The sequence below is a fragment of the Acanthaster planci genome, linkage group LG01, assembly GCF_054643075.1.
Source record: "Acanthaster planci isolate LZ-2023a linkage group LG01, COTS_SCS, whole genome shotgun sequence".
Classification (NCBI taxonomy): Eukaryota; Metazoa; Echinodermata; class Asteroidea; order Valvatida; family Acanthasteridae; genus Acanthaster; species Acanthaster planci.
Genome location: NC_141777.1, coordinates 7185445 through 7199084, shown reverse-complemented (window position 1 = coordinate 7199084; position 13640 = coordinate 7185445). Strand labels below are relative to the sequence as shown.

The 13640-nt window shown below is 38.7% G+C and overlaps 1 protein-coding gene across 1 annotated transcript in view; it reads left to right on the top strand.

Annotated features, from left to right (window-relative positions):
- Positions 1-13640, top strand: part of LOC110987091 (E3 ubiquitin-protein ligase HECTD1-like) — a 51701-nt gene that overhangs the window by 4943 nt on the left and 33118 nt on the right. The window contains exon 3 of the mRNA XM_087146658.1: positions 6018-6252. Within this exon, the coding sequence (XP_087002784.1) occupies positions 6018-6252 (235 nt within the window). The remainder of the gene's footprint in view (positions 1-6017; positions 6253-13640) is intronic.

The following is a 13640-nucleotide window of genomic DNA, read 5'->3' as shown; positions in this document are numbered from 1 at the left end:
ATTATTACCGGTAGTTTTGTGTTACATGTACATTTACGTTGATTACACCCAAGGCATTCATCAGGGCTTATTGCTCATCACCGGCTGATGTCACCCAGTGCCATGCTTGTATGAACACTCAAGTGCACGTACATGAAATTGTCCCGTAATTCTTTGCGCATTGTAAAACGTACGTCATGCTGTCATCAAATGTTCAATTTCCTTGGTAACCCATGCATGACACCTAACCTGGGTACCAGGCAATATGGACCAATAGTGGTTGGCTGCGTTCATATAGTTCCTCCAGTTCAACCCGAGTGTGGTGCACGCACATCATATTTCTATATGTGCGATGGGAGTATACATGTACCCTTGTTGACCTGCGGGTCTTAATTATTCCTGCTGAACACGGGTAGCTCGCTCAAACGCAGCCTTTAGTCATGGCTCAAACTTGCTCCGAGTTTGACTGTTTCCCGGGCCCCATAGTTTAAAAAAAATTGATAATGGGGTTGGGAACCCCAACTCTACCTTTTATATAATGTGGCAGATTGAAAGTTTGTAATTACAGAACAAAATTGATTGTGTTATGACATTTTGTCCGAGCATTTTTTTGGTCTAATTTTGCACTCTGCAGCATATACCAGTACAGTGTACATGTACGGTATGCACCTTGTTCAGTCACTCCAGACTTTCCAGTGACATTTGGACTAAGTACAGATTGATATGCACTAATTACACCAGCGTTACCAGGAGGTTTACACCCTCTTTGTCATGATTTGTGTGATTCAAGCCATGTCTGTACATTACAGGTACATGTACATGTACGTGAACATGTACATGTACATACACGACGAGAAGCATGCACATGTACGTCTCTAACTACAGTAACATACCGGTACGTTGAATTCCATGTTCATACTGGTTCATATGTACATGTAACATGCATAATAGTACATTGTACATGTATGTATGTGTAAATGTGCACACTACCAGTACAAGTTTATTTGAATCATGTCTTGCTGTTATGGAGATAACAGAGTAAGCGTGAATTGTGGATACTGGTGTGTGATACTGTACAACGTCAAACAGGGAGTCGGTAATTGAAGCCATCTGTAAACAGATTGTCTAACAACTGTTCAACAGAATACCGTTTTAATTCACCTGAATCAGCCCTAAATAAAGTAGAACTGACTGTTATATAATGGTCATTTACTGGCTTGACACATGTGCAGTACATGTGCCCAGTTGGTCACCCATTTTTATAATATATTCGCAGCTAATGTATTACACCTACAGGAATGCAACATTACTAAGGGAATTGTTACAGGATTTGCTGGTTTTGAACAAACATGTTTATATTGGTTAGAATCCTACACTTGAAATCGAGCCATTTGTAAGTCGTGTAACTCGTGTTTGTCATCCAGAACAATATGAGCCAACATGCTGCGTCGTTTGACAATTAATGCTGAGCCTGTGAACCATTGCCCGCAATCCAGCTTGCTGCTCTGATTCGGCCTGGATACAACAACGTGTGATGGTTGTGGGCTGTTAAGTACCGGGTTTCAGTGCACGCCTAACGACTTGATCAACCTGACCCTGGATGGATATTCATGAATTCCACCACTGCACTGCATATTCATATTCAATAGTACATACTGTGTAGCTCACACCACATAACAGACTCATAATTAATAATAATTTATTCATTTATAAAGCACAAATTTCATGTACATGTAGATATGTTCAAATGTGCTGTGCAATGAAGACATTAAGCGTGGAACAATGAATACATTTAAACATGGTTGAGCCGATGGCATACAAGGGCGTCTCGGGCAGCTGCCAAATGACCCATATTCACCAACATCAGTAAAGGGGAGACAGTAAGAAGTAGTTACAGTTTTAGAGGTGGGAGGAAAACCCCAAAGGAATATTCTGGGTAAAACCCTGGGAATCAGGTAGGGACTGAAAATGCAATCCACATGTGGACCGTGTTGGGAATCGAACCTGGGACCACAGAGGTGGATGGCGAGGAAAGAACTACCGGTACCTTGCCGACCTGACTCATCCATTTTCTATACATGTAGGGATGCCTATATTTGATCAGTGCTAGTTTCTTTCATACATGTATCTATTTACTATCTTTTTGGTAAAAAAATGATGCTTTTATGTTACGGGTAAATTATCTTTGTAGAATAAAGTAAACACCCTCTTCAAGGAACGAGACTGTGGTTGTTGCTGATAAATGTCCAACTGACCAATCAAACTGCCCCTAAAATAAATATTCATATAGTTGGGATTCTTAGCCATTCAGAATGCTCGGTCCAATTGTGGTAGCAAACCCCATATGTTGTGCACAAAAGGACTTGCAAATTGTTCAAGTCGGTAATTGGGCACTGCCGAACACGCATATTGGGGAGCGAGGTTGCATTGACTGTTCCCATGTGTTATTAAACGGCACATTAAACCACACTACTTGCGCATCACAGTAAAGGTGGACTACTTGTACACCCAGTCAATTACTGATTTGATTTCAAGTCCACTGGAAACCATGCTATTGGCATTGATTTGCAATATGGCTTTAATTCATGTACCAATACACTGCAGCTCCTGTACTGGGCCCCTTGCTAGTTTCTTGCTGTATCGTCCAAAGGCATATATTGATTCCCTTTATACTTACATGTATGTACATGTACACACTGTACCTTTAGTTTCCTTCCCAAACTCAAAACAAGTTGAAAATTTTGACAATTTTGTTCATCAAATGTTTCATCTTCATGCACTCGCACAGTATCCCGTTTCACTGAAAGTTCAACACATGGCTTTACACAGCATGTGATGCAGAACTAAGTAGTGCATGTACCAATGTAGTGGACTAAACTTTAGAAGTCCTGTAAGTGTGGACCATACCCATGGGCTTTGTGGTGTTTATTCTTCCAAGTGGAGTACAGGGGAAATGACACATTTCCATCAACATGATGCATTTTCTGTTGCCTAGTGTCATGTGTTTGTGTACATGGCTATTTATGTACTGGTGTGTGTCTGATCAAGTTCATGTGATTAGATTGGGCTGGCTTAAGATGAGGAGCAACCTTGTCCGAATAGTCCTAATTCCTTGCTATTTTTAACTTGACCTACTGTGCCTGAGCAGTTGTCCCTATACATCCACAGGATGAAGAGTGCATCATTGTGTGGGTTAAAGTTGGCAGGCCATGCAGTTGATGTGAATAGTCTTTCATGTATAGTATAGAGACATGAACACTCTTGAAACACGGTAGATCTGATAGGAATGAAGACCTCGCTTCTTATCTGCATTTACTGGTTTAGTACTGGAAGCAAATCACTGCAGTGTCTGTTTAGAATGTATGCACAAACCGGTAGGCGTACATGTGCATGTATGGTACATGTACACTGCAAATGAATAGGATAATTTGGGTTTTGTTTGCAGAGTAGATTTCCTTCTGTACAAGTTTTAAAAAGTTTTTAAAAAGTGCATTGATGAAACTTTACGTATGAGAATGAGGTGTACTCTGTGCCATTAAAATTGTACCAGCACAAAATGAAATTTAGGACAGTTTGGTTAGCTATGGGTTCATCTACCGGTACCGTACACATGAACATGTTCATTAATTACACGAACATGCATACAGCTTTGGTGATAAGTTAGTGTTGGCTTCATTATCAATACTCAGAGGAACATGTACCCGGTACTGTTTTTCCTCGATATGATGAGTTTATGCTTGCAAATCTCATTGATGTGTGTTGTCCATTTGTTACACTCTTCTCAATTGCATACATGTATACTGTACATGTACAGATAGTACACTCTACAGTACATGTAAATGTACATGTACATGTAATAGCCTACATGTACAATGTAGATCTCCCATTTTGGTAAGCTGTTCGTTCATCTACATGTACAGATAGTACACAGTACATGTACACATGTTATAACCTACATGTAGATCGCCCATTTTGGTAAGCTGTTCGTTCATCTACATCTACATGTACATGTACAGATAGTACACAGTACATGTAATAACCTACATGTAGATCTCCCATTTTCCCATGTCATGCAAATAGAGTTCTACCCTCCTTTTCTTACTCGTAGTATATCACAAACATGTTGTATTCCAATCAATTTTTCAAACCTTCCATATTCTCTGCAGTAATGCATCCACAGCACAGATTCCACACATGCCTAGAGGCTAGACTTGACATTTGGGCATTCATTCTCATATATTTGTTTGGCTGAAAATGTACATGTACATGTGAATTTACATTTTCTGTGCGTCTACTGGTGTGACTTGTATGAGTACGCACATGTACATTGTATGTACATACTGTACCAAAAATCCCAGAAACAACCACTAGTTATTTACCTGGAAGAATTAAAAAAATTGTAACTCTTAATCAATTTGGAAAGAACAAGTCACTGAAAAAGCAATTCTGAGTCCCTTTAAGTGGCCCCTGGACCCCCCCCCATTACCTGCGAGACTCTGGTCCCATTACTAAATTGTCCTGCACAGTAAAATACAGTATAGCTGGCTATAACATGTACATGTACAGGTATACATGTACTTGCACATGTATGCATGTGCTCTGTTCTCGGCCACACAGTGAGGTGATTTTTTTTTACCATACTTGTATTTGAACAATTTGACTTTTGTGATTTTTCTGTGTGCGTTACACTTGATGTTGTGGTAAGTTTCCTGTTTGCAAATACCGGTGAATGAATGGGTTCAAGTTGCCATTAGCAACAGTGATCTAAGCACTTAAATAAAAGGGCACATCATAACAGAAGAGTACTGTAAATTATCTGAATTGTACATAATTTATGTACTGGTACCCTGTTGCATCATGTCTGTGTACTTCCGTAAGGATTGACTTCCCAATCCAATAATGACCAGACGGTGTTCAAATGCATGTACCGGTACATGTACCGGTACTCATGTACTGATGTGAATAACGGATGCACATGTACATGTACCTGTACATACACATGTACATTATGTATTTGCCCATAGGCATGTTTCTATTGGACTTTTTCTTCCGTGGGCAAGCTGAACCTTACTGCGACATTTTTTCGTTTCTATCTACCGCGCATTCCCACATGGCTTTTTTTTTTAGAACTGTGACGGAATGTGTATTTGCTGTTTTAGGCCTCATAAGACTGGCTGATTACATGTACTGGTACATTGCCTGCACTGTACAAATCATGACAGCAAAAATCTAAACCAAAAATGACAAAATCAGACGAATTTGGCCAAATCTGCCACAAATGAGATGAACTTGTATACATGTAGGAAAAGCCTTCGGCACAATGTGTACATGTTTATCCAGGCACGCTTCACTGTGTGTGCATGGCATGCTGCTGTACTGTATGCACAGAGCTGGAGACTGGGAACCATACAACCATTTTCACCTGTCCGCTATCGATCTCTGTGTACTGTAGCAGTTGTCTGGTTCGTAGGTTTAGCGTGGTCGCGTTTAATCTACATTGTACAAGAACTGGTCCCATTGGACTTTTTTGTGCCCCTGCTAACTTTCTATGGCTGCACGGAAATCTTCCATGATCCTTTGCGGCCTGTTAGTTTTACATCATGATCATGGTACATGTAGGTTGACAGAGATGTTATGATAGTTTACCACATTTTCCCATTGGATTTAATTTTGTAATTTTAGAGGAAAGTTGTGGTAAGATAACCAAAAACAAGTCCAGTGGGAATACGGCTTATACCATACAGCAGGTAACGCCTTGGTAACAAAATTCACTGTTCTTACACATGTACACGTACATGTACGTGTACATGTTCAGCTACCAAGTACAGGTACTTGTATTTAATTAAATGTACCGTAGTTGGCCTGGGATTACTACAGTAGGTACTCTGGACTAGTACTTATGTACTGGTAATGGTAATATACAAGTAAGTACCGTACATGTACATACCCTGTTGATCTTCAAGTACAGTATGTGTATATGATACATGTATCAATTTCTAGCAAATTTATTGCCAATTTGCTTCATTCTCTCCTCTTAGTTGCCCACCGAGAACCTTCCTCCCTGCACTCTGTCGGATCTTCCTTGATGAGCATGCTCCAGATAATGTCTTAGAAGTCACCGCTCGTGCCATCACCTACTACCTAGATGTCTCAGCTGAATGTACCAGGCGGATTGTGGCAGTGGATGGCGCCATCAAAGCTCTGTGTAACAGGCTAGTTGTGGTAGAGTTGTCTTCTAGAACCTCCAAAGACCTTGCTGAACAATGTATCAAGGTATGATAAGGGAAGTTCTGGGATGGTGGGTGTCTCATTCTTAGTTGCAGCTAGTCATTACGTCACCGGTTACGTTACCGGTGCTTGCAATTTTGTAAGGTCAACTCAAGTCAAATACATTGTATGACAAAGCATTCCTTTGTCACGGTTCATTTCTTGTAACTGCAATATATCTGACTTTATTTGTGACCCAACTCTTTCTTCTTGGAATTCATGTCTACCGTGATTGTTTTTATAGACCAGCCCAGGAGAATGGAAATTAATAATGGACCAAATCAAAGGGGAAGGATATTATTAACATCCATTCTCCTGAGTCAGTCTTAAATGAATATTTAAGAATGGCCAAACACATACGTGTACCTGTTCTTATTTCCATGCATAAATACATACCTTTTGAGTCATACATGTAAATGTAAATAAAGTTTAGAAATAAATTTCCTATCTTTACTTAGCAATTTCACTTTCTGGCAATTTCACTTTCTGGCCCCTCTAGCCAGCCCATGTTACCAGTGTGTTGGTCTCAAGACCTGGTCTTGGTCTTGAGACGGTCTCGAGACCATTTTTTGGGGTCTGGGTCTCAGTCTTGGTCTCGTCCTATCAAAGTCTCGGTCTTGAAGTCTTGGTCTTGATCTTAAAGGAGTGGGTCTTGGTCTTACATGTACACGTAAATGCCTTGGTCCTGGACATCAAGGTCCCGGATACAACACTGCATGTTACGTTACGTGCCATTCATGAGGAGTCATAAACAATGGTTTGTAGTACAGGTACATGTGGTGAAGTGGTGAGGAACACAATGAGCCAGTAGTGGGAGACATTATCAACATCCATTCTCCTGAGCTGGTCTTAAACCTACGGTACATGTACGTTTAAGACCAGCGCATGGTCATGCGATTATCTCAAAAATATGTTGCTCATTAAAATCTACCGGTACATATGCCCCTCCTTGTGTAAAAACTGATGATATTGCCTACTAGTCAGCTAGTACATGAATTCATTAGGGTGGCTGTTATACATCATACATGTACAGGAGTATCACCCTTCATCGCTGTCAGATTTTATCCCTAAATACATTTGCCCAATAATGTCAAAAGAGGGTCTGATTTTCATTTATCGTTTGGTGTTTTAATATTGTTCAGTGAAATGTTCTTTTGCTTCATACTACTGTATGAGCCAGCTGTACACGTAGTTTTACTAGCCAAAATTTGAAAAGTCAGCCATATACAATGCGAGGTACCAGTACCTCTAGAAGGGGGGAGACAAAATGTCAGCCCATGGCATTGTAACTTTCAGTGAGGTCATGACCTAATATAGAATGTATGGGCGTTGTTACAGTATGATTGACATGCATTATATTATGATGTTGCCATGTCCACCGTGCATGAAACGTGACAGGATATCAGCAAGTTGCCAAAGTGTTCCACACTGTGTGCAGCAAGCTGAGCGTGGCACGCTGCATGATTTACATGTACATGTACATGTATGTTGTGAACTGAAATGTAAAGTGTGCTTAATTTTCATTGCAGTATTTTGGAAGTGTGGCACCTAAAGGTTTTTCTACCCATGGATGTTAATTATCTGACATGCATACTGCAATAAGGCATTTTCACGTGACCATGGTAAATGTCCGATCAAATGCTCGCAATGGCAGAACAAAATTGGCTGTGCTAGGACGTTTCATCCGACCACGTTTTGCTGTCTAATTTCCCGCACAGGTGTACATGTACATGTGTACCGGTTCATTTGAATAACTTGTACGTGCTCATCCAACTTAAGGGCAAGTTTTTCAGTGTTGCTGGATCTCTTTTCTAACCTAGACTTTCAATAGAAAGAGCTGGAATTACCGTACATTTACCAGTAAGTTTTAAAAAATAAAGCTTACTACTGGTATTGTACTTGTACATGTACACATGTGACTTCCATGGTCAGTCACCTACATTGTACATCATGTACCGGTATGCACCTGTACATATTGATTTTGTATGCCGGAAGTGTCCATGATTTGACAGTAATTAATGTCAAGTTCACAATGAACATGCACACATGTACATGCACATATATGTATACATATACATGTACAACCATGTTACATGTACATATGCTTGTTATCCATGCATGGATGGATGCACATGAGCTAAGGCAAGGTCATGGGAATGGTATTCAAGTTACAACTGATTGTGCATGCACAGCGTGTGAACATACATGTACTGTACATGTACATGTACATTGTGTTGATGTACTGGTATATGTACACACACAAAGATGGCTGGCTCACAGTACACCTGCTGTTCGTAAGCAGATTGGGAATCTACATGACAGACATACTGTACATGTACATGTTCATGCATACACATTGTACAATTTTTAAAAAGTGGCTTTAATTAAATGTTTTACAATACTACATGTACATGTTGTGTATGAAATTTGCACTGTTGTGATGCTAATTTGTATACACAATGCCGTATCCATAAATTACCGACATGTACGGGTATACATGTTCATGTACATGTTTGTGTGTATTTATACAGGTTCGGACACCACCTGTACATGTAAATACTGTACACTGTACATGCACATGTACATTGTACAATTCATGAATGGTTAAATTCATATTTTGTAGTCACCTGTCAGTTTATTGAGCTTTTTGACATCAGACCATTTTTAGACAAACATACTGGTAGAGGTGTTTGCCACTAATTATTTCATTGATAAAATACTGAAGCACTGCACAAGAAGCTGTTTGGATTTTCCTTACTTGTACATTTGTAAATCTGCACAGTACACACGTGCATGTACATTACTTTGCTGTTAGTTTGCTTTTTATTCACAGAACTGCTTGGGCATTTTACTACATGATCATGTATGTGTATTGATTTCCTTTAAAATATTTATTGAATAAGGCTTTCAGAATCTACCGGTACATGTGCAGTGCTTCAAGTTTATTGTACGTACATGTACAGTAATTCAGCCCATGTTCAGCTGTACATGTACATGCACATGTATACGTGTGCTGAAATGCATGTATACGTGTACAGTCTACAGAGATCTTGGTTCCGGTACCGTAGGCCTTGAATTGCAGTGCATTTTAGGGATTGTTCAGCCTGAGTACATTATTACTCCTTTGCTTCCCCCCCCAAAAAAAGAGAAATTTGAAACAAAAATATAAACGATGGTGAGATCTGATCTGTAATTTGGTAATCAGGTTGGCCCTTTCAGTGTTTTCAGAATGAATGGCTTTGATTAAAACCAACACCGGTATGATACATGCAGAGTATCAAAGGACATGACCAGAATTACAGCAGAAATGTGACACTTGTTTGATTAAAAGAAAAAACTAAGGCCAAATAAATATACCACTACAGTAGGAGTTTCCTGTTATGGATTTTTCTGTAAATTTGGAGTTCAAAAGTGTGACATTTTTGTGTCTCTGTTACATGTACATCTGACCTCTGTTATTTGACATTGAAATATCACCGGAATTGATTTCAAACCTTTACTCTTTGTTTGGCAGGTAATTTGCATAAATTCATCACTCTTGGAAATTAGAAAAAATGTCCTTACAAAATCATATGTCAGATGTGACAGGGACCCCTAATTTAAAGAATTACTCCTATCTAAATCAGTAGAACAGTAGGGCCTATCATTTTCTTTTCCGGTTTTGAAAAATAAAAAACTAATACGCACATGTTCATGTACATGTACTGTATGGTGCAGGTTTAGAACTGTTCCCATGGACATCAACCCTTTCACGTGTCATTGGCCATGTTTTCACTGTAAACTGCAGATCAATAGGAAAAACTAAGTGTACACATGTACTTTGGAAAAGAACCAGTTACAAATGAACACCTGCTCATTCACACCTACATGTACATGTACGGTATATGTACAAAGTACATGCACCGGTTTGATAGCTTCCCATTACATGATGTATATTGTAAATTATACAATGTATTTACTCCTACATGTAGGCATTATGATGTATAATGCGCTCATTGAGGTACACATGTACATTTCATGTACATGTAGGTACATGGACATTTACATCATGAACATGCATGTTTACATGGACATTGGCCAGGAGTGCATGATATTTGCACGTGATCAGTGCCATGATGTTGAGCATTCATCCTCTCGTGCCAAGCTACATGTATTTCTGTTATTTTGATCTCATGCCAATTGATCTCTTGCCAAAATAGAAGGCACAGTTCTACATGTACATGTGTACATCATTTACAGACAATTTTATTGGCCTTTTCCTGTCTTGCAGTGTGGCTTCATCGTAGATCTGTACTGCACAGTGTTCAGTCATAAGGTCCCTGCATCAGTCATTTGCCTAAAATTCCTCTCCATGCAGCCACATTGCTTTAAAGAGTCCATGATGTGAAGTTTATTTGCAAACTTTTTTTGCAGCTTTCTACACTGGAAACAGCAAACAGACCATCTGACATATTTTTGGTTTATTTGTCAAGTTAACTTTAAAAGAATTGAAATGGCACAACATAAATTAAGAAGTGGATTAAATGGGACCTAAAGGCACATAATTTACAATGAAAAATAAATATAACACTGTACATGTACATGCACTTCAAGATTTGCCATTTGTGGTTTTCATGGTTTCCATGGTTCGCATAAGGAAGTTACATGATGCATGTATGGTACATGTAGATGAAGAATCACAGGCACATGCATTGCAGATGTTTGGACTTTAATGATTACTATTGATATGTACATGGATAATGTATATATATTTGCTTATATTTCGTGACACATTAGAACACTGAATTGATAGTTGTTGATGAAATCGTATATACAGTACATGTACATGTATGTATGAGTGTCATGCATGTATATGTACATGTACATGAATGGAGGGTGCAATATACATGTACATTGTACATGTACAATGTACTATCACTACATGTGCATGTAGTGATAGACGAGACGAGATAAAGATCAAACTGTGTTCCAGTTGTACATGTAATTTACGGTAGACTTTTTATGCACATGTACATGTTCCCACACGTGTACATGTTCCAGAACCGGTGCATAAACAATTCCACATACATGTATATGAATTCAATGTCTTGATAATGTACATGTACATAGAAAATGTACATGTATGTACAATGTACATGTATGTACAATGTACATGTATGGTACCAGTATTACACCTGTACATGTATGTACAATGTACATGTATGGTACCAGTATTACACCTGTACATGTATGTACAATGTCCATGTATGGTACCAGTATTACACCTGTACATGTATGTACATGTACAATGTCCATGTATGGTACCAGTATTACATCTGTACATGTATGTACAATGTCCATGTATGGTACCGGTATTACACCTGTACATGTATGTACAATGTCCATGTATGGTACCAGTATTACACCTGTACATGTATGTACAATGTCCATGTATGGTACCAGTATTACACCTGTACATGTATGTACAATGTCCATGTATGGTACCAGTATTACACCTGTACATGTACTGTTTTCTCCCTTTATGTTTCCCATCATTACGCATACATGTACACTACACACAATAGATCCTGAACACTGCTGAAAGTGAAAGTTGACCCCTGGTGGCGTGCTTCCGGAACCCTTGGATAGGAAAAATAACATGCAAAGATTTTAGGATTTGTAATATCTTTTCGTTCAGTTATTTCTTAAAAATACAACTTGGAAAAAGGGCTTTGGAAAACATTTGCTAGAATATCAATTTACAGAAACTGGAAAATCACCTGATCTACATGTAAAAGAGAAATATCCTGCCAAAAATTGACCCATCACTTCCGAAAATCTAAAATACATGAAGAGCAATCCAATGCAGTGGTCTCGTACACGGATGAACATTTACGGTTTGAAATTTTATGGTAGTCTGTCGGTAAAAGCTGAAATAAAACAGATCCAAATATTTGATACAGTTTCAATTTATAAGGTACAAATTTAATTAACTTAAAGCATTAATCTACTTTACGAAAGATTCTAATATCTTGTGTAACCTTTGCTGACAACAACTTTGTTATTTTCAAATCAGCGGAACATGGAACCCATCCACTACAAGTAGGTACAAGTAAATGTTTGCAACGTTTTACAGTCTCGTTTTCACGTAAGCACAGGGAGTGAAAACAAATGTGCATGAACAAGGAGACCTAGGTACGATATCGCTGGATGTGAAAGGTCGTTGATGAAATTCATTTTTTACCCATCTCCAGGTGACTTTTCCTAGATATTAGTAGGTAAAATTCCAACATGTGTTTCATGGGATGGCATCAGCATTTCAAAAAATTATCGAAAGTGGTAGGACTGCCCAATGTAAAATCCCCGTAGGCTGACCGCACGAGGGTTCCGGAAGCTCGCTGCATGACCTTTTACTTTCAGGCTCTGTTTGTATGTACCAGTAGGTTTGAAGGGCTACATGTACGTTACACATCTACGCGTTCATTAGATTGAGGTTATAATGTTACTCGGATAAATTTGAGTTACAGTACATGTAGCTTCTTTGACTTTTGAACAGTGTACCGGCCATGCTGACGTACATGTACATAATAATGGAAAGTACATGTAGGGTACACCTACTTGCATTATACATGTACATGTAATTAATTGTGCCTTCTGTGAAGTCAAACAAATGGAAGCAAATTGTGTACATAATGTATACATGTACATTGTACATGTGCAGCATACACCTACAGTACATACAAGTACCAGTATCTTTTACTGCTAATGTATACATTGTACCTGTCCTGTACATGCTGTATGTATGCACGGTTGCCCTTCATGATGAAATCCTCTGAGTACACATGTACCTATGTACATGTACCTTTGATGTTCCACTTTCAGTTGGGTTAATGTGCCATCTGCAGTTTCAGATCTAGATGACTATTAACACTATCTGCAGAGTGAGTTCACAATTTGCATACATGCATGCACATACATGTACATACTGGTACATGTACATGTGCGTACCGGTATGTACATGTTCGGTAGTATATAAAGTCATTAACAAAAAGTTTATGCACATGTGTTTTTGTCAACATGACAGAAACCTCCCACTTTTTATGAGATTAGTGTAGATTATGCATCATGCATTGAAAGGCAGTGCTTACGAACTTACCCCAGTACTTATACATATACTGTACATAAAAAAGACTGAGATACATGTACCTAACAGAATTCAACATTGTAACATTTTCCGTGTAAATTGAGTATGACCTCACCCTATGAACTGTTTCCATAATTACATGCATGCATGTACGTGTACATGCATATTCAAAGTTCAGTGCGTAAATAAAATTTACATAAAGTTGATTTGAGTTGATATGTACAATGTAAGTACATGTACCTTTTTAAATGTCTCCAAAACTGGTCCTGAA